This window comes from Gastrolobium bilobum, unplaced genomic scaffold (assembly GCF_033153095.1).
Source record: "Gastrolobium bilobum isolate Gb01-03AN ecotype WA unplaced genomic scaffold, APGP_CSIRO_Gbil_v1 utg784, whole genome shotgun sequence".
NCBI lineage: Eukaryota > Viridiplantae > Streptophyta > Magnoliopsida > Fabales > Fabaceae > Gastrolobium > Gastrolobium bilobum.
The window spans coordinates 98538-125517 of NW_026896046.1; the positions used below are offsets into that span (position 1 = coordinate 98538).

The following is a 26980-nucleotide window of genomic DNA, read 5'->3' on the forward strand; positions in this document are numbered from 1 at the left end:
GTATATCGTGCACAAATGCATATAAATCTCACAGCTTTTCCACATACCAAAACTGCGAGCTAGGGGGCAACTGATCCGAATAAAATATTATAGGCCCATCAAAGGCCCATGTACATAAGGCCCAAAATCTCTAAAATCCAGTATAAAGTGCGATGACTCACATCGCGGATAAGCATGGTGTAACACCCCGTGTATACCCGGTTTGTTAACATGTCATCGTATTAAGCCACGCTTAATTAAAATTTCGGAATATCTTTTTCTTTTCAATCATGACATCATTAATCTTATCCAAGTTGATTACTTAATCAATTTTCATAAAACATCGCCTGTATGTAAATTGCAAAGACAACTAACTGGAATACCTCAATATATAAATAAAGTGAGTATCTAAGTCACGGATCTACAACACGTAGTCCGGACAATATCCTGATGTTTTATTACAACTAGAATCCGAACAAAGACATAACCAAGTCAAGTGGCATGGACAATCCCCATGCTCACCAAATAAACAACGTAGGCAACAAGGTCTCAACAAGGAAATCCATAAATGAAGCTACAATCATAAAGCAGTACACAGGATCCAGCATCCAAGTATAACAGCAAAACAGCATAAGCAGCATAAGCAGATATCATCAATCAACTAAGCTCTGGCCTCCTGCCACTAGAGGTCTCAACCCCCGCATTACCTGAACCTGAAATGGTGCCCCAAACGTGGGGTGAGATCTCTAAAAAGAAATCTCTGTAAGACAAGGGGTCCTCAAGGATCTTCCACCCCAAGCTCACTTACATGTGCAATATAAGTTCAAAAGCCATTTAATAGTATAAGTTCCAAAACAGTGCAATGCGGCAGATAATCATGTCATGTGTGTTTATACTATTCTACTGATCAGAGAAGAGAAGTGCAGGAATACGTCTATTACCCACACAGTATCAGCCCATGCTGTATTCGCCCACAGGATCGCCCCATGACCTCCTGTGTAGGCGTCACACTACATACATATCATAAAACATTTGCACTTAACAGCTCCATAGCATTTCATAAAACAGTACATGAAAACACATCATGCATATAAACCATCCCCCCATGGGACATGATGGAACATACAATGGCTAAACCGAGGACACGAAAGCTTACCTTGTAAGCTAGCTATCCAAACCTAAAGTCCACACAAGCTCAAAACCCAAAACACAGCAGATTCACAATCTGTTTCGGATCAACAATATATCAATATCCATACTCTACAAGCATACAACATAAAGACAACGCATTTCCTTTACGTTTTACGTCTTTAGGCTTCTCACAAAGCCACAAGCCCTTAATCACAAAGATTCTGACTTAGTTTAATTATACAGAAGTTCAACTTCCTCAAACTAGGGTCCACAAACCCCCAATAACCTTCTGTATGAACAGTGCAGCTACTGTTCTTCGAAAACCTAGAATGTACGGATATATGTCGGGAACATATCCGGATATCCATATCCGGATATCACACGACTCCATATCCGGATACCAATATCCGGATATTTCGCGACAGAATCCAGTTCTGCATTTTCGTGAAGATATCACTCAAAGGTTCATCTTTTAACCCATTAAAACGTTAAAGCATGCATTTTTAACCTCTTTTAAGTTCTCTAACATGTTGGTTACTTGTTTAACTTATTAAACATGGAAAGACTCCACTTTTACCCATTAAAACTCATGATCAAGATGAGGTACTTACCCAAGGCTTCAAAACAGAATCAAAGGCTGCTCTTGGAGCTCACTCTAAGCTCCAAATATATTGACTTGCAAGGAGAACGAAAATGCCACACCAAAGGTTGGTTCTTGCACCAAAAGATGACTCCTTGGCACCACAAATGCCAAGCCAAAGGTCCACACCCTCTCTAAACTCAAAGTCAGCACCCCTACTCCTACACAACTAACCATCTAACTCAGAACAAGGCCACCAACACACTCCCAAAGCCACTCTCACTCACCACAAGTGTTTAGGAGAAGTTTTCATGAAGGAATTTGCCTCAAAGCTCAAGAAATGGAGAAAAGAAGGAAATGAAACAATGAGGGAATGTTGGTCAGCCACCAAAGTCACGTAGGAGCTGATACATGCCTAGGGTTTTGTGTTAAAATGCATATATATAGCCACTTAGGAATTAAACCCACAGTATTATCATTAATTGCTACGCTTAGCATTTTAATCCCAAACTTTGGAATCTGATCCTACTCATTTTTCTAAGATTTATCATATTTTTATATTATTTTTCGCAGCACCTTTCCGGTACGCGCTTTTCCATAGCCAGTATCAGTTCTGGCACCAGTTCTTATTATTTTGACCTGAAACTTGTTTTACTAGTCCTACATATTATTCTAAGAATATTCATGCTCTTATTATAATTTTCCGGGATACTTCACCGACACGCATTTATATCGGGTAGCATAATCGGTATATGCACTTTTCGTCCGAAAAACGACTCTCAGCATTCTTAATCACTTTCTATATTTATTTAAGCCTTCTCATAATTATTAGGGTCAATTATGGAATTATTTCCTAATTCTCATATTTATATAATTAATTTCCTTAATTAACGGTGCAGGTTCTTACACATGGCGCGATGACACCATCGCGCATGAAATCGCCCATTAACATACCTTCAAAGATAAGGAAGCCAGTACAGAAACTAATAAGGTTCACCGCGCCCTTAAGCAAATAAACAGAAGACAGCACCAGCTTGCCACTACTCTATCAAAATAGCTTGGCGTTAAGAGATAAGGCTATTAAGGCACAGGCAGAACCTGCAGCCCTGAAACGACCAATCAGAGGTCATACCGCCTTCACAAGGCGGCATCACAACCACTATATAAACAGAGTGTACATGCCCAGGTATGATAATCTAATTCAGTAAGAATACACATACACCTGCAATTGATACTGACTTGAGCATCATAGTGTCATCGCAGGTACCCCCAGTCTGAATCACCGCGCCAAAGGAGAACCAGAGTCCTCACATCACCAACTACAACCTTTGGCCCAGAAAGTTGCTCATCCCAGAGGTTTCCTCCATCAACCGTGTGTGATTTGGCCATGTACATATTGATCAGCCCATACTGTATTTGGCCCGATCAATTGTCATGCACACCCTTGAGCTTACTAGATATAACTTTATCTTCAATATTCGGAGAAATACTTTTTCATTTATATATATATATATATATATATATATATATATATATATATATATATATATATATATATATATATGGCTTATCGTTTCTCAAGTTGCTGGAGATAACGTTATCTCCAGCCACTAAATTATAACCGTACAAAGATGGATCAATAGTGATAAAGGAAGAGAGAAAAAGGGAATCATAACCATTCAAAGGTGAATCAATTAATATAAGGAAATAAATAAACAAGATGGATCAGTAGTTTTGGGGTTGTCGGAGATAAATTTGTCTCAAGCTGCCGGAGAAATGTTTTTCCCATATATATATATATATGAAATGTTTTTCCTATATATATATATATATATATATATATATATGAGATAAGATATTGTAACAACCAAATAATTTTACTACCAATGTTACTACCACATCTTAATCGTCGTTGATTTCCGTCCATCAACGGTTATTTGATTGTGGTAGTAACGTTGATACTAATATCTATATATATATATATATATATATATATATATATATATATATATATATAACCACCCATTAAAGAAAAAAATAGCAGTATTCAAGCAAAAATTGGCAAAATTCATGGTGCCAAATAACATTTCTGGGCCCAAAATCCTTTTGTTCCTCCGAGTATTTGTTCTGTGGCTAGGATTCACTGTCTTTAAGATTCCGTGCCTATGGCCACTTCCATCCTCTCCCACCGAATTTCTGGGCCATTCCCCACGGCGTGCCTCAGTTCCCGGCCACCGAGGGCCACCATTAACATACGGCGGAACCCTCCACCTCATTTCAATCCATTGAGATGCAGAAAAGTGGCCCTCAAAGCCGAAACGAACAATCGCTTCAAGTGGGCTATTCAACTGAGCTTAGTGGAGCAGAGTCCACCAAAATCAACGTTCGACGTTCAACAACTCGTGGGCTTTCTCTACGACGATCTTCCACACCTCTTCGATGATCAGGGTATTGATATAACGGCCTACGATGAAAGTGTCTTCTTCCGAGACCCAATCACCAAGCATGATAATTTGAGTGGCTACCTTTTCAACATTGCTCTTCTCAAGACGCTCTTTAGCCCTCAGTTTCGGTTGCATTGGGTCAAACAGGTCTGGTTTTCTTTTGTACACTCTCTTTCATTGATTTTAATGAATCATTAGTTTTATTTTTATTTATCCATTAGTTTATTAATTACTCGACTTTACATGTGATTGAATGGAATCAATCCGTTGGGTTAGCCCGTTTAACCCACTACAAATGGTGGGTTAGATTGGAATTCCCAACCTGACAACCGGTTTGAATTCACCCCATATACTTGCGGATCAAAATAAATTCAACTTGCTAATGATAGGGTTAATCCGTCCGGTTAATTTTTTTATAATACATTAATCAATGATTTTTTTTTTATATTTTTTATATTTTTATTCGATATCTTTTATATTTATGAAGAGTATAATATTTAAAAAAAAATTATATTTTTAATATGTTGGGGTGACCAGATAAGTTGAGATTTTCAACCCATGGAACAGAGTGGATTGAGTCATTTTGAGATGGGTTGGGGCGGATATGTAGAGGTAGTCCTCCGAAATCTGACCTCTGATTAAAGCAACAAGTTATTTATCACTTGAATCAATGGTTGTTGGTGTTTAGTTTTTTTTTTTTTGCTCTATCTTGTTTGTTCAATTGGAGTGATGGAATTGCTATAGACAGGATCTTATGAGATAACTACAAGATGGACCATGGTTATGAAATTCGTGTTACTTCCCTGGAAACCGGAATTGGTCTTTACAGGAACATCTGTTATGGGCATTAACCCAGAAAATGGCAAGTTCTGTAGCCATGTGGTAGGTTCGAAGTTCCAACCGTAATTTTTAAATGGAGAGAGATATTACTGGTTTCATGTTGTTTTTTAACTTCTTATTCCTTAATTTCCCAGGACTTTTGGGACTCAATAGAGAAAAATGACTATTTTTCTTTCGAAGGTTTGTGGGATGTAATTGAACAGGTACCATTCTATTTCACTTTTGATGTATGCCTTAGACAATCATTCTCTCAAAGTCTTCTCAAATCAAATTCTATCTACGAGAATTTGACACTTTGCAGTTGAGGATTTATAAGACACCGGAATTGGAATCACCTAAATATCAAATCTTGAAAAGGACAGCAAATTACGAGGTATATCTTGTCATTCATCAACATATTGTTTTTGCATTGATATATTATTCTTTCATCCTCTTGTACAAATATGTTCCATAATGTAATAATATGCCATTTTCTCTAAAGGATTTGAATTAGTTCTTATATCAATAGGTAAAGTTCACCTTTTGTGACTACAACTTTGTTAACACTGCACATCAAAACAATAATACTAAAAGAGAAAGTTAATGATTTCATCAACCACCGTGAAACAATTTCAAATCGCAAAACATAGAGATTATTATTTTTCTGAGTACCGATTGAATTTTCACAATTATTATCTCATACATTCATTTTTTTAATGATATAACAGATTAGACAGTATAATCCATTCATAGTAGTAGAAACAAATGGAAACAAGCTATCTGGGTCTACTGGCTTTAATGATATTGCTGGGTAAGATTTTATATATCAAACTAAGTTGTCATTTATTCTAAGACTCTCAGTCCCAGATAATGCATACATGTTAATAATGCCCCCTGCACAGATATATATTTGGAAAGAATTCCACAACGGAGAAGATACCAATGACTACTCCTGTCTTCACTCAAGCCACTGATGCTGAATTGTCCAAAGTGTCAATCCAAATAGTTCTTCCAATAGACAAAGAAACAAGAAGGTATGTCTCCCAAAACTTGGGGTTTCAAAATTTGAAGAATTTTTGTTCTAAGAGATACATGTCTAAGGGGGTGTATTGGATTAGGATTTTAAAAGATTTTTTGAGATAAATTTTTTTATAGATTTTAAAAGACTGTTTACAATTGGAGGGACTTTAAAGACTTTTTTAAAAGACTTTTTTTACAATTAAGATTTTATAAGATTGAATTTTAAAGGATTTTAATAGAATTTATAAGATTTGAAAGGACAATATAGATTTATAAGATTTTAAAAGACCATATGAATTTTTAACAAACATTCAAAATTACAAGAGTCAATAAAAAATATAACAAAGAAATGCAATGATATTAATAAAAAAAATAAAACCTAATATAATTTTCTCAATCAGTAAAACATAATATAATTTTCTCAATCAGTAAAACATAATATAATTTTTAATAAACATTCAAAATTACTAAGCAACAGCTCTCCACATATTTAAAGTTATACTAGTCCTCCACGTATTAGTATTTTCTCGTTCATGCTCTTGGGTTTGACAATAGGTTGAAAATTATCTTCTTCATTTGGTATCAGAGCTATGCATATATGATTGTAAGACCCAATTTTTTTTTTTATTAAAATAATTCTAAATTTGCATTTATAACTTAAAGTTCATGATAAAATTTCGTTTGGAATTTTTTGCAAATGATCTTGGAAACCTTGGGATTTTTGTTCTCGTGATGAGAGTTTTCTAACCATATATCAAATGCATGTTTTCATTGAGTATTCTAAGAAAATTTCGAACCTGAATTTCTGGATTTTATTACATGAAAATTTTAAAAAAAAAATTCAAATTATTTTCACTCAATAAATCAAAAAATTTAAATTGATTTGGGGCTTTTGAAAAACAAGTTTTTAGTATCTATTGATACAAAAATTGTTTGAAATCGTTTCCTATAGCAAAAGAATTTCGTTCATGAATGTATTGTTACGAAATATAGGGTTCATATTATGGAAGTTTCAATCTTTCTTTAAATTGATATTGTTTCATTGATGTAAAACGAAAATTAGTTTGAGGGTTTTAGTTTCCCTGTTATTTTCAATACAAAAATCACACATTCTTGTTCCAAGAAAAATCGCGAATTATTGCTTGAAAAATCATTTTTTAAACTTCTAAAAGCTCTAAAAAATCGCTCAAAAAACTGCTATTTTCGATCTTTGATGAAGCTCCCATGGCGGAACCCGGTTTCGAGCGGATCAACCCACCAAAGGAAGAAGAAGACACTGCAATAGGAAAACCTCAAGAAATCCTAGGGGTTAGGGTGAGATTGTGAGATAGGCATCCTATTTATATTTCTCACTAAAAAGTCTCACGAAATCCACACCAATAGAAAATCCATTAAAATCGTTAGATTTTTGAATACCGTAAGATTGTTTTTTCTTTGTTTAAAATCCTGATTGAATACCAACGGATTTGGACGGACTCTAAAATAATCTTTCAAAATCTTAATCGAATACCACATGGCTTTTTTTCAATCCTTTAAAATCCTAATTGAATACCAATGGATTTTTTTTCCAAAAATAATCCATTAAAATCCTAATCCAATACACCCCCTTAGTAAAGAAATGCAGTTTTGTGGGAAAAAAAAAATACAGAAAAAGAAAGTGTCATATCTGTAGTGGAATTTAAAGTTCTGTGCTTACTATTTATCTTTTGACTAGTTTGCCAAATCCTAATCAAGAAACAGTCAGCTTGAGAAAGGTAGAGGGAGGCATTGCTGCAGTAGTAAAGTTTAGTGGGAAACCTGTAGAGGGTGTTGTTCGTAAAAAGGAGAAAACCCTGCGCTCCAATGTCATTAAAGATGGCCTTAAACCTCAGATTGGTTGTTTGCTTGCACGGTACAATGACCCAGGTCGAACATGGACCTTTATAATGGTATGCTACAAAACCTTCCTAAGTGTTCTCGATTGATTTATGATTTCTTATATGCATGGTGCTTTCTGTTAGAATAACAAACTCAGGAAATTTGGAATTATCAATTTCATTCTGAATGAATCATACGTACAATGAACAGTGGCCTTATATCAGCAACAACCAAAGAAAAATAACAGAATGGGAAAAACTAACTGAATTGAGCAAAAGGTGAGCCAGTGGCCTTATATCAGCAACAACCAAAGAAAAATAACAGAATGGGAAAAACTAACTGAATTGAGCAAAAGGTGAGCACATGGGCTCAAAACAGAAAATGCTATATACCTATACAGCTGTACAATAACTAACTTACTAAAATATGGAAAATAAAAATGTATATTCTAATACTCCCCCTCAAGATGGAGAGTGAATATTGTGCACTCCCATCTTGGAAAGCAAGGAAGAAAACTAAGCAGGATAAACAACCTTTGTGAGTATGTCAGCCAGTTGATTTGCAGAAGCAATGGGGAATGTTTGAAGATTGCCTTGAACTATTTGTTGCCTAACCAAGTGGCAATCAATTTCAATGTGCTTTGTTCTCTCATGAAAAACAAGATTTGCAGTTATGTGTAAAGTAGCAGAATTGTCACAAAACAAATGAGCAGTAGCAGAATGAGTGATATTAAAATCCTTCAGTAAAGAAAAAAACCAAATAAGTTCCCAAGTCACCGTAGCCATGGATCGGTATTCAGACTCAGCAGAAGATTTTGATACTGTTGCTTGTTTCTTGGATTTCCAACTGATGAGGGAGTGTCCCAAGAAAACACAGAAACCAGAAACACTTTTGTGTGTGTCAGGGCATGAAGCCCAATCCGAATAAGAGAAAGCATTCAATTGAATTTTGGAGGAGGAGGAAAATAACAAACCTTGACCAGCAGTTCCTTTTAGAAAAGCTAACACTATGTAAACAACATTGAGATGAGGTACTCTAGGAGCAGACATGAATTGACTAAGGTGATTCACAGCATAACAAATATCAGGCCTTGTGATGGTTAAATAGATTAAACGCCCAATAAGTCTTCTGTATTGTGTTGGGTCCGAGAGAGCATCACCTTCAGTAGAAGCAAGTTTAAGATTGGGTTCCATAAGTGTTCATTTTGGCTTGCAGCCAAGGTAACCAGCATCAGAGAGAATTTGCAAGGTATATTGGCGCTGACAGATGGAGATACCAGCAGTGGAACGAGCCACTTCAATGCCCAAAAAATATTTCAAAGCTCCCAAATTTTTTAACTTGAAATTGTTGTCTAGAGAATATGTGAGATGATGAATTTGATCAATATTGTTGGAAGCTACGAGGATGTCATCAACATACACCAAAACAACAAGAAAAGAACCTCCTGAATGCTTGATGAATAAAGAGTGATCGGTTTGAGAATGAGAAAAACCAAATGAGAGAACAGTTGAGGAGAGTTTAGCAAACCATTGACGAGAAGCTTGTTTTAAGCCGTATAAAGACTTATGAAGTTTACAGACATCATTAAGTGGTAAACTCTCCCCCTGTTTGGTATAACCAGGAGGCAAAGACATGTAAACCTCCCCAGAAAGTTCTCCATGTAAAAATGCATTATTGACATCTAATTGAATTAGATGCCAATTGTGAATGGCTGCAAGGGCAAGGAGAAGTCGAACAGTAGTGATTTTGGCAACTGGAGAAAAGGTCTCCATAAAATCCAAATCTTCTTGTTGAGTGAACCCTTTGGCAACCAAACAGGCTTTATAACGCTCAAGGGAGCCATCTGCATTGTACTTAACACGATAAACTCACTTACATCCAACTGGTTGTTTACCGTCAGGAAGTGAAACAATAGACCAAGTCTGATTTCTCTCAAGGGCAGAAATTTCAGCAACCATTGCAGCAGACCATTCAGGTAATTGAGAGGCTTTAGCATAAGAGGAAGGTTCAAAATGAGATGAGAGGGCATTAATAAAGGCACGGTAAGAAGTGGAAAGGTTGCTGTAAGATAAATTGGCTGAGATAGGATGAGCAGTAGAGGTGGAGCAAATATAATCAGAGATGGGGAGGGGGTTGCTTTGTACGAGAGGGTCTGGTTGAATTATGATCAGGACCTTCAGCAGCAAGGGCTGGAGGGGATAGCAGAGGCAATGAATTTAAAGGGGAAGAAAATGGAGTGGATGAGACAAAAGGAAAAATTGACTCATGAAATATAACATCCCTAGAAATAACAACGCGATTAGTGTGTAAGTCAAGGAGTTTGTATGCTTTATAACCAGGAGGATATTCCAGAAAGACAGCGGGTGAGGAACGAGGTGAAAATTTGTGCCTATTATGAGATAAAGTTGAATAGAAACACAAGCAACCAAAGACACGAAGATGGGAATAAGATGGAATTTTATGACACAGAAGCTCAAAGGGAATTTTGTGATGGAGAAGTGGAGAAGGAATGCGATTAATTAAGTAAACCGCAGTGAGAACACAGTCTGACCAGTATGCTAGTGGGATGTGGGATTGAAAATGCAGGGCACGGGAAACATTGAGAATATGTTGGTGCTTACGCTCAACAACATAATTTTGTTGAGGGCGTTCAACACAAGAACGGAACAGTTGAATTCCTTTAGAAGAAATAAAATCAGAAAGGTTGAATTCAGGTGCATTATCACATCTAGTTGATTTGATGGAAGAGGAATATTGATTAAGTATCAAATTGTACAATGAAGGAAAAACAACAGAAAACTCAGATTTATTTTGTAAAAAATATACCCAGGTGAATCGTGTGACATCATCAACAAGAGTTAAAAAGTATTTTGCACCAGAAACAGAAACGGGGTTGAAAGGCCCCCAAATATCACAATGAATCAAAGTAAAAGCAGTGGAAGACATTTTTGGGTCCAAAATAAATGGTAATTTTTTTTTTAGCAATAGGGCAAACAGAACAAGGTAATGCAAGAGCAGAATCCGTAAAATTTAAAATTCTTTTCATTGAAATTAATAGGGAGGGGGATGGAAGGCCCAAACGAGAGTGCCAAAGTACAAAAGAAGGAAGAGTGGTTGCAGAACAAAGGGGATGGGGAACATTAAAAATGGGAAAAAATTCAATGTATCAAAAAGATAAAGGTCACCCTTGCGCCTAGCAATCCCAATCGTTTTGCGAGTTGTAGCTTCCTGGAGTAGGCAAAAAGAACCAGAAAAAAATGCAATTATATTAGAATCACGTGTAAGGGCACTGACAGATATGAGATTCATATGAAAAGAGGGAACTAACAAAACTTGATGTAAAATGAAGGATGGTGAAAAAAAGACAGTGCCAACAGAAGAAATAGGAATGTGAGAACCATTAGGGAGGGAAACGAATGCAGAAGAAGAAGATAGGGAAGAATTGTAAAGGAAAGACGGAAGGTAAGTGACATGGTGTGTGGCACCAGTGTCAAGCACCCAATAAGAAGAGGGAAAGGAGGTTGGAGTCTTACCACTGAAGCTCGTGATCATAGGACTAAAAGCGGTGGAAGAGGTGTTGTCGGTGGAGGCAGGGAAATTGTTGAGAAGGGAAAGGAGCTGAGCGTATTGGGTAGGAGAGAGAGGATCAGGTTGAGTAGGGGAATTGGGTTGAGAGGTGGCCATATGGACATGGGCCTGAGGGAAATTTAGGCCAGAGGGGGTCTTGGGTGGTTGGTTGGGGTTTGTGCTGCGAGGCTTGTAGCCTGGAGGAAACCCGTGGAGCTTGAAGCACTTGTCACAGGTGTGTTCCAGTTGCTGACAATGAGAGCAGTAAGGGTGTAACCGGCGCTGATTGTTACGACGACAACCATAGGAGGAGAAGCACCAGGAACTGCATTAGCCAAAGGAGTGTCAGACGAAGGATGAAATGAAGTTGATATTTGCCGTTGAAGTTCCTCCTGTAGAATTAATGAGAAAACGCGAGATAGGGGAGGCAAAGGCTCCATGAGCAAAATTTGGGCACAGATTGAAGAAAAGGAGTCGTTCAATCCCATCAAGAACTACATAGCATAGTCTTGCTGTTGAGAAGCAGAGAAAGCCCTAAGACCACCATAAGTGCAGGAGAAGTTGGGAGAGTAATCTTGAAGCTCATCCCAAAGAATTTTCAGCTTCGTATAATAGGTGTTGACATCGAAAGCCCCTTGATGCAATGAAGATATTTGTTGTTTCAGTTGAAAGATTCTCGGACCATTGGCTTGATGAAATCGAATACGAAGATCATACCAAAGTTCATAAGCAGTGGGGAAGTACATGAGACTATCGGCAATTTCCTTGGATACAGAGTTAAGAAGCCAAGAGATAATCATGGAGTTACATCGGTTCTATGCAGCAAACAAGAGATCAGATGATTGAGGACGAACGAGACTGCCGTCAATGAAACACGCCTTGTTTTTGGCGGTGAGAGCGATGAGCATGGCCCTACTCCAAGAATTAAAATTATGACCAGTGAGGGAATGTGTAACAAGAATGAGACCAGGGTGATCACCATTCTGTAGATAAAAGGGGCTACTGGAGTCCTCCATCGGAGAAGAGAATGAACTAGTGTTAGAGGTAGAGGAGGTGGAGGTAGCAGGGTTGGTACTCTTGCCACCGCGAGCCATGAAGAAAAAGGGTGAGGTCAGAGAAAGTCATCTGATACCATGTTAGAATAACAAACTCAGGAAATTTGGAATTATCAATTTCATTCTGAATGAATCATACATACAATGAACAGTGGCCTTATATCAGCAACAACCAAAGAAAAATAACAGAATGGGAAAAACTAACTGAATGGAGCAAAAGGTGAGCGAGCACATGGGCTCAAAACAGAAAATGCTATATACCTATACAGCTGTACAATAACTAACTCACTAAAATATGGAAAATAAAAATGTATATTCTAATACTTTCTCTACCATAATTATTTTCCCATTTTAAATTCCTGATGTACGCTTTGGATAAGTTATTGGTTCGTAGAGATTAAATTCCTTCGTACGGAACTGTTCTTTGTTCTCCAACAGATTCCTGAAGAATGTAAGGTGTTTGTTGTTGGGTTGTGCATGGATGGCACGACAGAGGCTTGGTATCAGTGGATGTTCAGCAGTGGCATGCTTCATTCTTGGGGGAACTAAAGCGCTCTCTACGTGAGAAGTTTGGGGCCTCTTCTTATACAAATCTGAAGGGAGTTCTCTCCAAATTGTGAAGTACCTGTGTTGGTAGATTCAGGAAGCACCCATAATTTCATCAAAAAAGAGTTAGCTTGTGAATTGCAGCTGCCCATAACTCGTTCCAAAAGAATGCGCATATTTTTGGGAAATGGAGAATTCCTAGTTGCTGACCGTACCTGTTTGGATGTTCCCATTAATATACAAGGGCATTTATTCGTTGTAAATTTCTGGGTGTTAGACTTATATGATCTTAATGCTGTGTTGGGAATGCCATGGTTGGAACAGTTGGGGAAGGTAACTTGTGACTGTGAACATGACTATGGAGTTTATTTGGCAAAGGAAGCAAGTAATTTTGGAGGGAAACAAGGAGCTTGCAAAATTTGAGATGTTGGTAAATGATGGTGGGACTGCCATGTTTAAGTGTTATGCCTTATTTCAAACACACGAGGAGCAATTCCTAATTCCAGGACTAGAGCTATTGGCACTCAAAGCTTCGATAGCAGAAGTGTTGTGGTTTGTTCTGCTAGAGCATCAACACGTGTTTCAAATTCCTCGTGAGCTTCCACTATTCCGAGGGCTAGACCAAGCTATTCATGTGGTTGAAGGATCAAAGCCAGTGAGTGTCAAACCATACCGCTATGTCCATCATCAGAAATATGAGATAGAAAAACAAGTGTCTGAATTGCTCTCTATTGGTTTCATATAACATTCCTAAAGCCCTTACTCTTCTCCGGTTCTATTAGTGTGCAAACAAGATAATACGTGGAGAATATGTGTTGATTACAGGGCTTTGAATGCCATCACAATCAAGGATAGGTTTCCTATTCCCACAATAGATGAGCTCTTGATGAGTTGGGAGGTGCCAAGGTGTTTAGCAAGTTGGATTTGAGGGCCGGTTATCACCAAATTAGGGTCTTGCCTCAGGATATACAGAAAACTACTTTTAGAACTCATGAAGGTCATTATGAGTTCTTAGTCATGCCCTTTAACCTGACCAATGCCCCTGCAACTTTCCAAGCTGTGATGAATCATTTGTTTAAGCCTTATTTGCGTCAGTTTATAATTGTCTTCTTTGATGACATATTGTTGTTTAGTAAGACAATGGAAGAACATGATGCACACTTGTATGTGGCCCTAGGATGTCTCAAATTGCACAAGTTCTTTGTCAAGTTGTCCAAATGTTCAATTGGAGCAACTTCCATTGAATACCTTGGTCATGTTGTCTTTGACCAGGGAGTACATGCAAATCCGAAAAAAATTAAAGCTATGGTGGAATCGCCATTGCCTTGCAATGTGAAGCAACTTTTCTTAGGACTCACGCGATACTATCGATGCTTTGTGAGGAATTATGCACTGATAGCTACCCCTTTGACAGACATGTTAAAGGCATCTGTAGAGTTCTAGTGGATGACAGAAGCTTCCCAAGCGTTTCATTATCTTAAGGAGGCCATGACAGGTATCCCTGTTTTAATTCTACCCGATTTCAACTTACCCTTTGTGATTGAGACAGATGCTTCAAATAGTGGAGTGGGTGCAGTCTTGTTGCAACAGGAAAGGCCTTTATCATTTTTCAGCAAGAAACTTAGGACAAGATCGGCTAATGCATCAACCTATGTGACGAAGCTCTATGCAATTACTGCTGCTGTTAAACGTTGGAGGCAATATTTGCTTGGTTTTTCATTTGTGATTCGAACTGACCACAAAAGCATCAAGGAATTTCTTAGTCAGACCATACAAACCACTGAAGATGTATGAAGATGGAGCCATTAACGCTTTAGTCTCTGAACCAGTGTTCAATGTGTTGGAGGAAGTTTTGAAACAAAATAAGGAGGACCCATTTCTGTTGCAGCAGCACCAAAAGTTCCTCTTGGACCAGGGGGCTGATCCATACTTAACAGTGAGAAATGGTATAATCTTCCATAAAAATAGATTTCTATTGAGCTCCACTTCCTCCTTGATCCCTGCACTAATCCATGAGGCACATGCAACACCATTTAGAGGCCATGTTGGTGTTTTACGCACCTTCTTGAGGCTTTCAACCACTTTTTATTGGAATTCTATGCGTAGAGATGTGAAAAATTATGTGGGCCAATGTATTGTCTGTTAGCAAGGGAAGTATGAAGCAACAAAATATGGTGGGTTATTACAACCGTTACCGGTTCCTGAAGGCACATTTGAGGACCTGTCTATGGACTTTATAGTTGGGCTGCCACTATCGAAGAGGTACACTACTATTTTGGTCATTGTGGACAGGCTTTTGAAGTTTGCTTTCTTTGGAAGGTTACCCCGTTCGTTCACAGCAGCTGTGGTGGCTAAATTGTTTTGTGAATTGGTGGCTCACATTCATGGATTTCCTTGTTCCAGGATAGGGATCCATTGTTTGTAAGTCAATTCTGGTCTCAACTGTTCAAGTTGAGTGGCACATCCTTGCATATTAGTTCAGCATATCATCCTCAGTCCGACGGACAAATTGAAGTGATGAACTGGTACTTGCAACAAGATTTGCGTGCCTTTTGTCATGAGAAGTCTCATTGTTGGTCTGAGATGCTTGGATGGGCCCAATCTTATTATAACTCCAGTGTTACTCAAGTATTGGAATGAGCCTTTATCAGGTAGCATTTGGCAAGCTTCCCTTGCAAATCCCTCATTACCCTCGTGATCTAGTGAAGACAGAAGCCATAGAATCAATGTTACTGCAACGTGATGAGGTTCTTTCTTGTTTGAAGTCACATTTAGAGCAAGCGAGGAATAGAATGAAGGTACATAGTGATAGACACCGAAATGAACGTTTATTTGAGGAGGTGATCTAGTTTGGATGAAGTTGCAGCTGTATAGACAAGTCTTAGTAGAAAGGAGAGCTAACCATAAATTAGCTAAAAGGTTCTTTGGGACCTATCCCATTATCAAAAAGATTAGTGATGTCGTGTATTGCCTGCAGTTACCACATGAGTGTCAAGTTCATCCAACATTCCATGTGTCACTTCTTAAGCCATTAAGAGGAAATGATGATGTTCACCCCATCCATCTTCCTCCATTAGCTAATGAGAACAGACCAGTACAAGAGCCATTAGCTGTATTGGCTGCTAGGAATATTGTGGTGTCAGGCAATACTAAAAAGGAGTACTTGGTTCAATGGACAAATGCGGTTCCCGAAGATGCAACTTCGGAAGAAGGATCATCTCAAGAGCTGCTACCCAAATATGCACCTTAAGGACAAGGTGGTTTTTGAAGAGAGGCAGAGTGTTATGAAGAGAGTTTCCAAACATGAGAAGCGACATTTAGTTAGACTTAAGGAACAGTTCATATCTTATGTGATGTATGCAAGTGCGGTTCAACTGGCCAGGGAACAGGATAGGCATTACACACGTCTGCCACCTACCAGAACACGAGGTTTGCTGCCCCATGCCTTACACACCAGGGTTGCTGCCTGATCGTGTAAGTACTCAACATCACATCCATACATTACATTGACAAGAATATCCACATATCTCAGGCATATATCAATGCATATATCATTTTCGTAAAAGCATACCATGCACATAAACCAACCTCCCATGGAGGTCGGTGGAACAAGTAACAGATTAATACGAGGACCAGAAGCTTATCTGTCAAGCTAAATCCTCCTTCACAACTCGGTGTCCGCAGGGTCACAAGTTCTAATAGATCCGCTAATCATTCTTCTACCAAACTTAATATTATGAACCTAGTCATTTTTCTAGGAATTATCATATTTTTATTATAATTTTTGCAGCACTTTGCTGGTAGGCGTTTTATACGTAGCCGGTATTAGTTCTGACATCAAAACTCATTAAAATTTACTCCAAATTTGATATCCTTGACCTAGATATTTTTCTAGGGATAATTATATTTTTATTATAATTTTTCGGGATACTTCACCAGTACGCATTTATACTGCGAAGCAGAACCGATATATGCACTTTTCATCCGAAAAACGAATTTAAGCATTTTTCGAGTTTCTAAATAATTATCTTATCATAATTATGCATAATATTAATCCAATCAATGCTCTAGCATCGATAATGTTATTTTATTACTTATTTAGCGGTGCAGGTTCTTACACCTTGGGCTTGAGCTTTTCTATCTCCACAGACTTGCCCCTTGCCCTTAGCCTTTGAAGGCCTACAAATCGGAAGAGCTTGGGTTCTGTTCTTCTTAACAATACTCTCAAAAGTGGTCAGTAGATTCAACAACTTAGGGAGTGTTGACTCTACCTTATTCATATAAAATTGACCACAAAGCCATTAAACGAAGGTTACAAGTACTGCAAGACCAAGTCAATTCAGCCCATGGTCCATGACAAAGCCCAAAAAAACAAGCTTTTCCATTAGCCCAATCATCTTGAAGACGTGCGGTCCAACTGTCGTGCCCTCTGCCATCTTGCAGCCAAATAGCTCGTTGGAAGTCTGCAAGAGCTCAGTCATCCCTTGCTTACGATAAAGCTCTTGCAGATGCAAGATGGAGGGAGCATTCATATGCTCATACTGACGCTGAAGCTTCGCGGACATAGACGCGATGCTCATTGTCCGCTAGGTGTTGTCTATGGGCTTCCCAGTCATACTCGGCATACCCATCTTGCACTTCGCTAGGGGCAATAGGAATCAGAGACTCTATGACTATAGCAATTTTCTCAGAACGCAAAACAATTTTCATATTCCGATACTAATCCTTAAAGTTTGGTCTAGTTAACTTATTAATATCTAGAATATAGCGCAAATTAAAAATTTTGGCTTTGACTCAAATGCTGAAAATAAAAGACGGAATATACAGGTATTTCATGAAATTAAATGACCAAATACGAAGACTTTTAAATACATATGTGACTCCCACTATTTTCTCTAAAATCAATGACCCTCAGTGATCGATTAAGGGTTACCCTTCATTAAGGATATCCGAAGTGGGCTAAGAGAATGACTAGATTCATAGTTTCCGACTAAGCCTGCAAAACTAACTTGTCTAGTGGGTTGATCTAATCGACAACATCTCTATGTCTTCTCTTAGATCATCAGGTTGACAACTCCTTATCACTTAGTGTCACATCACTATGTAATAACCTGACATCATTTCCCTAAATGCATAGACCCGGCTGAGCCTGCAGACTATACACCTAGTCCAGCACAAACCATCATCCTAAGTGTCACATACTTTACATGGCACCGTTACCTAATGAAACGATAGGTCTTAGCTGAGCTAGAGAGCACTACCATGTATAAGGGATTTAAGCACCACCGATGATGGGAGACAATCAAACGCGCTAGATAATTTTTGTGAGGGTACCTTTTCGGTCTCATCTTTTAATTGTTTATTTTATCTTGCATAATTAGACACAAACAAACTAACTATCATATAGTTCATTTTAAACGGCTTGCCTTATCATGCATACTAGTCGTAATGTGATCACATTAACTAACGACATACAAATTAGACGTAATTTCAAAATTCAAAAATTGAAATTTGAAATTCAAAAATAAAAAACATGCATTTTCAAAATTCAAACAAAATGTGGATGACCACGGTCAACTTCAAATCTGCCCGTGTTCCACCCACATGGCAGAGCCATCATCTTTATGTCCACGATAAAAAATTTTACATTCTAAGTTCTATTACAACTTTTATTCATAGAAAATAATGATATAAAATTTAAATCGGGACAAAACAATCCCATTTACCAAAGAGGAATTTAAAATTTAAAATTTAAAAATTTAAACCATGCATTCGAATTTAAACATATATTCGAAGTACCATGACCATCTATAGTTTCATGTACCTACAAGAAAAGTCAGAAACAAACACGCAAACAATTTACAAATCCTAAAGAATAATTGAATCACCTACAAGAAAGACATCAACTTTTGATGATTAGACAAAATCATGAATCAAGATTAAAACTTAATCATGCAAAAGGGCTGTCGCGCCTACCTTAGGTCACAGCTAGGGCTTGGTGGCTATATCCACCAAGGTTGTGGCCTTACCTAGTCCAACTAGGGTTTGGCTGCCACCTCCTTTCCCCAAAAACACCATGGCTGCCACCCTTGTGACTACAAGGTGGTGGTTTTCCCATGAAAGATCGAATCTATATGCATGAAAAGAACTATACTTTCATAAAGATATCATTTTTGAGAATCAAATTCATGAAAGAATGTAGATTTCAAAACACTTTTTGAAAATTCAGTGGAAACAACCCCACGAGTTTACAGTAACAAGCAAGGCTCTGATAACACGTGAAAGTTAAAAAGTGCGTTGCTTGATGTTCAAGCAACATGCTTATGAGGGTGAAAACAAAAAATTTCAATCTTTGTTAATCATTGTGGAACCCGTAACTCGTTTACCGTCCTCATGTGTTATGCCTCAGGATCTACCCGTTAAAACACAAATGGGGTTTAGGATTACCCTCGCTTGATGACACCAAAGTGTATGGTGTCCTTTAATGCTAGTCCACACGATTTTCCCTTGATCGCTTGCGAGAACTCTTTCTCCTTGTGTCCTTATTCTCCTTGGATGCTTGCTAGGAAATGGCAATGAGGAGGCTTCAAGTGTTTGGGTTAATTTTCTCAAGACTTTGATGATGTCTTGAGGTTAGGTGTAGGGTGCAACAATGGGAACAAGGATGATGATAGGAGTCAAGAACTAGGGTTTTGTTCAAAGAGAGAAGGCGAAAATTCTTGATTGATTAACAACACATACAAGGCGCCACTTTTCTTGTGACCATATTGAGGTCAAAATCCTAATAGAATCACACTAGTTCAGTCCATATCCATAAAGATTTGATTGATCTTTTAGGATATTTTGTTGTCATGAAGTTAGAGAGAGAATCTCTTTATTTGAATTCGAAATTCAAATGATCACTACTTGACACTTCATGAAATTCAAAATTCAAGCATGATTCTAGAACCATCTTGAAATTGTCATCCGATCAAAGAGGAGATTGAATTCGAATTTCAACTCCAATGGATCATATCCATGAAGTTTGAATTTGAACATGAGATCTAGAAGATTCCCATATCAAATCGTCTATCACCATCATCTTATCCCTTGATTGGAAAAATAAAAGAGTTGTTGGAAAAATTCATAATTCATAAAAGAGTTGTTGGAAAAATCTCTATTAGATATAGATTTGGATAATTCAAAATTATCCATAACAACCTAACCTCTTGAATTTAAAATTTGAATTTAAATTTCAAACTTAAAATTTAAACTCATATTAAAATTCAATCTTATCCTTGCTCGTAATTTATATTTGAATTTGAATTCAAAATTCAAAGTTCAAAATTTCAAATTTCAAATTGTGTCAAAACTTATTTTGGCCAAGTCAACTCTTTGACTTATTCGGATTCATGACCAAGACCCTATTGGGCCTTCTAACACATTTGAGCCTATTAGTGGAGAAACTAATTTCTCTCCAATACCCCACATGGGGTGCATGACATGATTGGGCTTGGAGTCCAACTCCAATCCAATTACACCTATAGTCTTGAAAAATCCCAATAACATTTATTGACCCAATTTGCTAAATAAAGCAATTAAGAACCACCTTAGTATGTGACCTATTAGGCTCAATTAGTCACTGACATAAATAAACTTGGATCAATTAAATTCCTTTAACGGGCCCAATCTATCTAATGACCACATAAGACACTAGCAATGCTCTACGGCACCAAAACTAATCTAGTTGATCAAGTGATCTACCATTCTAATTTGGATATCGTGCTGGCATCATCCCTCACATCGTAATTCACATTTAGTCGAGAGCAAGGATAAAGTATCATCTCTCTTGGTTGACTAAATATAACTTTTTACAGAACTAGGAATCTTCTTCTATAAATTCTAAGGCGGATCCATGACTCTTATTCTCGAGTTTTATAGAAGTCATCCAAGCCCTACCGGTCTTGTGAACGACTAATCCCTTGTAGGGGATTGTTAATCCTTTTGGCATGTTCATCTATACTCATGAATTTATGTTACACCCAAGAGTACATTGTTTTCCCCATTTTCAGGTAGATAGAGTTGTACGGTCAAATTATAACCCTAGGACATGGTGTTCGATGACATCCTCAAGTCTAGGACGATCTGCACTACCAAACGATGAGAAACATTACAAATCCAACGACTCTCTACAATGAATCATTGTGAAGTCTCTCAGCGAGCCATCTGTTCTCTAACAGATCCACCCACGACATCAACTAAGCATCACCATGCCTGCATTCCATGAGGTCCCTACCTTGTATCTATCTATACAAGTAGATGATGTCGTACTAGTCTTATTGAAATCACCAATGCCCTATCTTGGTGATTTAAGATTAGGAACAAGATTCAGGTAATAGACATGTAGTGTCCTCGAGTCCTCATAATCATGATCCCTATCATAGATCCTCGAGTGAACACTCATTCTATCACTAGACCTTTATTGTTAAACGCATATTAATCATAAAATATAGGCGAGAGATAAATATGATAAAGATGAAGTGTGCTCAAATATATGAATCATGAAGTACCAAACAATACAAGGTGTTAATATGATAAAACAGATAGTCTCTAGGACATCTACATACTAACACGACCCTCACCTCTACCCTAGTATATAACTGAGGACGAGTCTTGGAGCGACAATAAGGTTGTTCCTTTGTCACCAGAAGGTCACGGGTTCGAGTTTTAAAAACAATCTATTTGAAAAATGGCATGGGTAAGGCTGTTTATAATCAACTCCCATCCCTACCTTCGCAAAGTCGGGGAGACTAGAAAAGAAGACTTGTATCTTATTAAATTGTGTAATATCTGTATAAAAGTTCTCTATTTAAAGAGATTAAAAAAACCTAATGGGCTAAGCCCAAATACACTTATAGAGTATTCTAACTCTTACAAAATAATAATGAAATAATTCTAATATTTCCCTCAAGCTGAGGAATGGATATTTATCATTCCCAGCTTGGTAGTAAGTTCTTGAAATCTATCATTAGGAAGACCCTTAGTTAAGACATCTGCCAATTGACGACCAGAAGGAATATATGGAGTAGTGATCAGTCCATTATCTCATTTCTCTTTAATGAAGTGACGATCAATCTCAATATGTTTGGTTCGATCGTGTTGAACTGGATTGTGAGCTATACATATAACTGACTTTTTATCACAAAGTAACTTCATACATCCTTCATATCTTACCTTGAGATCATCGAGAATGATTTTCAGCCATAATAACTCACAGATACCTTGAGTCATAGCTCGAAATTCTGCTTCTTTACTTGATCTAGCAACCACATTTTGCTTTTCACTTCTCCATGTTATAAGATTTCCATAGAGAAACATACAATAGCTCGAAGTAGACCGTCGGTCAGTCACGGATCCAGCATAATCGGCGTCTGTATAAACTTCTAAGGATATGTTTCCTCCTTTCTAGAACAATAGTCCTCTACCTGGTGTGCCTTTCAAATATTGGAGAATCTTGTCCACAGCTCGCAAGTGTTTCTCCCTCGGATCATGCATAAATTGACTAACAACATTAACTGCATAAGCTAGATCAGGTCTAGTATGAGCTAAATATATCAATCTTCCCACTATCCGTTGATATTGTCCTTTGTCAACTGGAGAGCTCTCATTTTCACTTCCTAGTGATTCTGCTCAATCGGAGTATTGAAAAGTTTACTCCCATGTTTGTCTGCTTCTTTAAGGAGGTCAAGAACATACTTGCTTTGACAAATAAATATCCCCTGCTTTAAATGAGCAACTTCTATCCCAAGAAAATATCTCAGTTTTCCAAGATCTTTAACTTCAAATTCAGCAGTCAGTCTTTTTTTCAGAGAACATTTCTCACCTATATCATAAACTAGAAGGATAGTGGTCTTACCTTCCTGAGAATGTTTATAGAAAAGTGTATGATCCCCTTGGTTTTGCTTGTATCTCAATGAAAGCATAACTTTGGTAAATATTCCAAATCAAGCACGCGGGGATTGCTTCAAGCCATACAACGTCTTCTTTAACCTAGAAACTTTATTATCTGCATTTGTAGAGTTAAATCCTGGTAGAATCTCCATGTAAACCTCCTCTTCTAATTCACCATTGAGGAAGACATTTTTCACATCAAATTGATTCAAATCCCAGCTAAAATGAGCAGTGAGGGACAATAGAACTCTTACAATGTTCATTTTGGCCACTGGAGCAAATTTTATTCGTAATCAATGCCATATGTCCGTGTGTATCCCTTGGCTACCAATCGAGCTTTATACATCTCAAGAGTCACATTAGAATTGTACTTAGGAGTATACACGCATCTGCACCCTACTGTCCTTTTTCCATTTGGCCTGCCAACAACTTCCCATGTATTATTCTTCTCCAATGCAATCATCTCCTCATGCATGGCTTGAACCCAATTATCATCATTTAATGCTTCATGTACTGATTTCGAGATTGAAATGGAGTCAAGTGCTGTAATAAAACTTCTATGGTGCATAGAGAGATTCTTAGAGGAGACAAAATGAGAAATAGGGTGTTGGGTACAAGACCTTTTCGCTTTTCTTACAGCAATGGGTAAGTCATCAGAATTAATATCAGGCTCAAGAATAAAAGAAGTAGTATGTTCAGTACTTACCAGCGGTTCAGGCGATTGCAGTTGCTGGTGGGGCAATGTGAGTTCTTTCTTCTTTTGGTACAATAGTTCGGGTGTCCCAGCTTTGCGTACTTTCTGTCTATCAATAGGAGGCATGTCACATGAGGAATCAGATGAATTTTCAGCCTTAGCAATTAAGTCTTCCTTCTTATTGTCATGTAGTGTAACTACTGGAGTAGAATATGTGGGTAATAGAAAGGGAGCAGACTCGAAGAAAATGGATGAAGCTTCAATACTATTCTCCCCTGAAGCTGAGGGTGTAGAAAGTAAGACTCAGATTCATGGAAACTAACATCTATAGAGACAAAGAATTTACGACTTGGAGGGTGGTAACATTTGTATCCTTTCTTGTTAGGAGCATAACCAAGGAAGACACTCTTAAGGGCTCTAGGCTCTAATTTACTCCAATGTTGTTTATGGATATGGACGAAGGCCACACATCCAAAGATACGAGACTGGAGACTTTGCATAATTGGAATTGAAGGAAAAAAAGAGGTCATGAGATCAACAACACTTACATGGCTAAGGACTCTGCAAGGTAGACAGTTGATCAAATAGGCTGTAGATAATAAGGCTTCTCCCCAATAAGAGTTGGGTACAGATGTCTGAAACAATAATGCTCTGGTGACTTCAAGCAAATGTCGATTTTTTCTTTCAGCAACCCCATTCTGTTGAGGTGTATCCACATATGTGAGCTCATGAATCATACCCTTATCTGAAACGAATTGTGATAGACTCTGGTTGACATACTCCGTACTATTGTCAAATCTTAATCGCTTAATACTTTTACCAAACTGTGTCTCGATCATTTGATAAAATCGAATAAACAATTCTGGTACTTTTGACTTGCCTTTCATCAAGAATATCAATGTCACCCGAGTGCAATCATCAATAAAAGAAACAAACCACCTAGCACCTGAAATATTATGTACTTTAGAAGGGCCACAAACATCTGAATGTATATGAGTAAAGGGCTCAATACTCTTTATTGAACTTGAAGGAAAGGGCACGCGGTGGTGTTTCGCAAGCTCATAAACATCACAATGGAAGAAGTCAATTGACTGATCCTTAAACAAAGAAGGAAGCATTGACTTCAATAAGCCAAATGATGGGTGCCCCTGGCGTTTGCGATGAAGCCAAATCTGTGAGAATGAAGTAGACGGGTGATGACACATCAATAATTGATTTCTGGTATCCCTTGTAGCATGCTTTGGAATGATATAGTACAACCCACCCTGTTCTTTAGAAACTCCAACAGTCCTCCTTGTGGTGATATCTTGAATAACACAATGGGTAGAAAAAAAGATGACAGCACAATTCATGTCAATTGTAAGCTTATAAGTGGAGATAAGATTGGTAGAGAGCTGCAGAACATAAAGAATATTTTTTTAAAATAAGAAAGGTTGAATTTGAATGTTACCAGAACCCACAACTGATTTGTGGGATCCATCAGCTACAGCTATAGTACGGATACCACTAGTAGGGTGATATGAAAGAAAATAATCAACTAGACAGGTCATATGATCAGTTGCACCAAAATCCATAATCCATGAATTTTTGAAATCAGTGCAAAAAGTAAGAACAGATGTAATGTGCGTGATCTTACCAAACATAGTCGATCAGAACAGTAAAATAAAATAAATTTCTCTTCCATTTTTTTTCTTGTGAACAGTAATGATGAACAGTATGCGTGAACATTGTCGAGTGAACAGTACTTTTTTTTTTGAACTGTTCCGGTCGTCTGATGAAAAAGAAACTTCCGTAGAATGATAGATCTGAGAAAACGGAGTGAAACAGGGGTCTTCACTGTCCAAAAGGTCCCCAAATTTTTTTTTCCGGCGGCGAGAGGCAAATAGTGTTTGGTTTTTAGAGGCGGTGATTTGCGGAAGCAGAGCCCTCAGAATTGAGAGTTCTGATACCAACTAGAAAAGAAGATTTGTATTTTATTAAATTGTGTAATATTTATACAAGAGTTCTCTATTTAAAGAGACTAAAAAACCTAATGGGCTAAGCCCAAATACACTTATAGAGTATTCTAACTCTTATAAAATAATTATAATATTTACAATAGGGAATTAGAGAGTCTTATATATAGGGATTTGCCCTTTTGCCCTTTACTTGTATACAAATGCACCGACATTTAAATCTTCTATTCTAATGCAACTGACAAAGAACATGTTCAGCAATGATATAATTGCTTTTTTCAAAAGTTGTTACCTCAATTTGATATTAGTCAGCTTAACTATTGACAATCGCTTCGTTTATTTTGTGGTTATTTACATGGAAGAGGAATGAAGTGCTCATATGGCTAGATGACTTCTCGTTGGATTAGCATGAATGCAGTAATCATGGCTGCTTTTTATCATCAATCCTCACAGCAAGTCATTCTCAAACGTGGTTGGCTGAGTATATAAAAGGTATTATTAGAAATTCTCTTCAGGTTCAAGGAGGGATGTTGGGAACCAAAAATAGGCATATACTACAGATTGAGTAAAACTTTGAATAGGGATGAATAAGATACATGTTGATTTCTTGCTACTCATCAAGTTGTAAAAGAATAGTAAGTGTGCAGTTACCACTTTTATTTATTCTTCGGGTTTGGCTATGGCTTGCATCCGCAGTTTATGTATGACATAATTAAACAAAGGAAAAGCTTCGGCATTTTTGATAAATACTTTCAAATTGATCATTAATTTGTTATATATAAAGTCATTCATAAGCCTCTACCTAGCAGTTTAAGCTTTTTATAATAATCTAAGATTTGAACTTGTTTCCTTTCATGATAAAGAATTATCCGTGATAATTTTACCATTGATTGTTTGGACCCCTTATGGCGTTTCTAAAAGTGTTGATTGCAATCTTTGAGATTGACCTATCCACTTTTCAGCATTACATTTTATTAGTTAGTTTAGTACTTGCAAAGATCTCGAAAGCTGGAACGGCACCATGCTAATATGGTTTTACATCAAAGCTTTCATGGTCTTGAAAGCTGCACGTTGGGACTGGACATATATGCAGGGATCGGTCAAAGATATATCGAGTTACAAAACTTTGTTTGAGCTGAGATTGGCATCATTGCAAACATGACATCCAGGGCTACAACTTATATGCAGAACACTTTCTAAAATTGCACCGTTCTAATAGTCGAAATTAGGCTACAACATAAGTCAAGGGCGAAGGTTGTTTCGAGAATCTGTTTGCTGCTTCAGGTTCTCGGTGCTCTAGATGTGGTTGTGTCATGAGGGATGTTACTGGACAATGATTCTGAGTTTATGTTGTAACCTAGGGTTTGAGAATTCGTTAACAGCAGAAAGAGGTTTCCTGGAAG

The 26980-nt window shown here is 37.6% G+C and overlaps 1 protein-coding gene across 1 annotated transcript; it reads left to right on the plus strand.

Moving 5' to 3' along the window:
* Positions 1–3752: 3752 nt before the first annotated feature.
* On the plus strand, positions 3753–26353 carry LOC133297431 (uncharacterized). The gene is made up of 8 exons (XM_061496577.1): positions 3753–4281; positions 4879–5016; positions 5109–5177; positions 5276–5347; positions 5682–5764; positions 5856–5987; positions 7688–7901; positions 25940–26353. Exons 1-8 carry the CDS (start codon positions 3856–3858, stop codon positions 25982–25984), a joined length of 1179 nt encoding a protein of 392 aa, XP_061352561.1. The 5' UTR covers positions 3753–3855; the 3' UTR covers positions 25985–26353.
* The last annotated feature ends 627 nt before the right edge of the window (positions 26354–26980 follow it).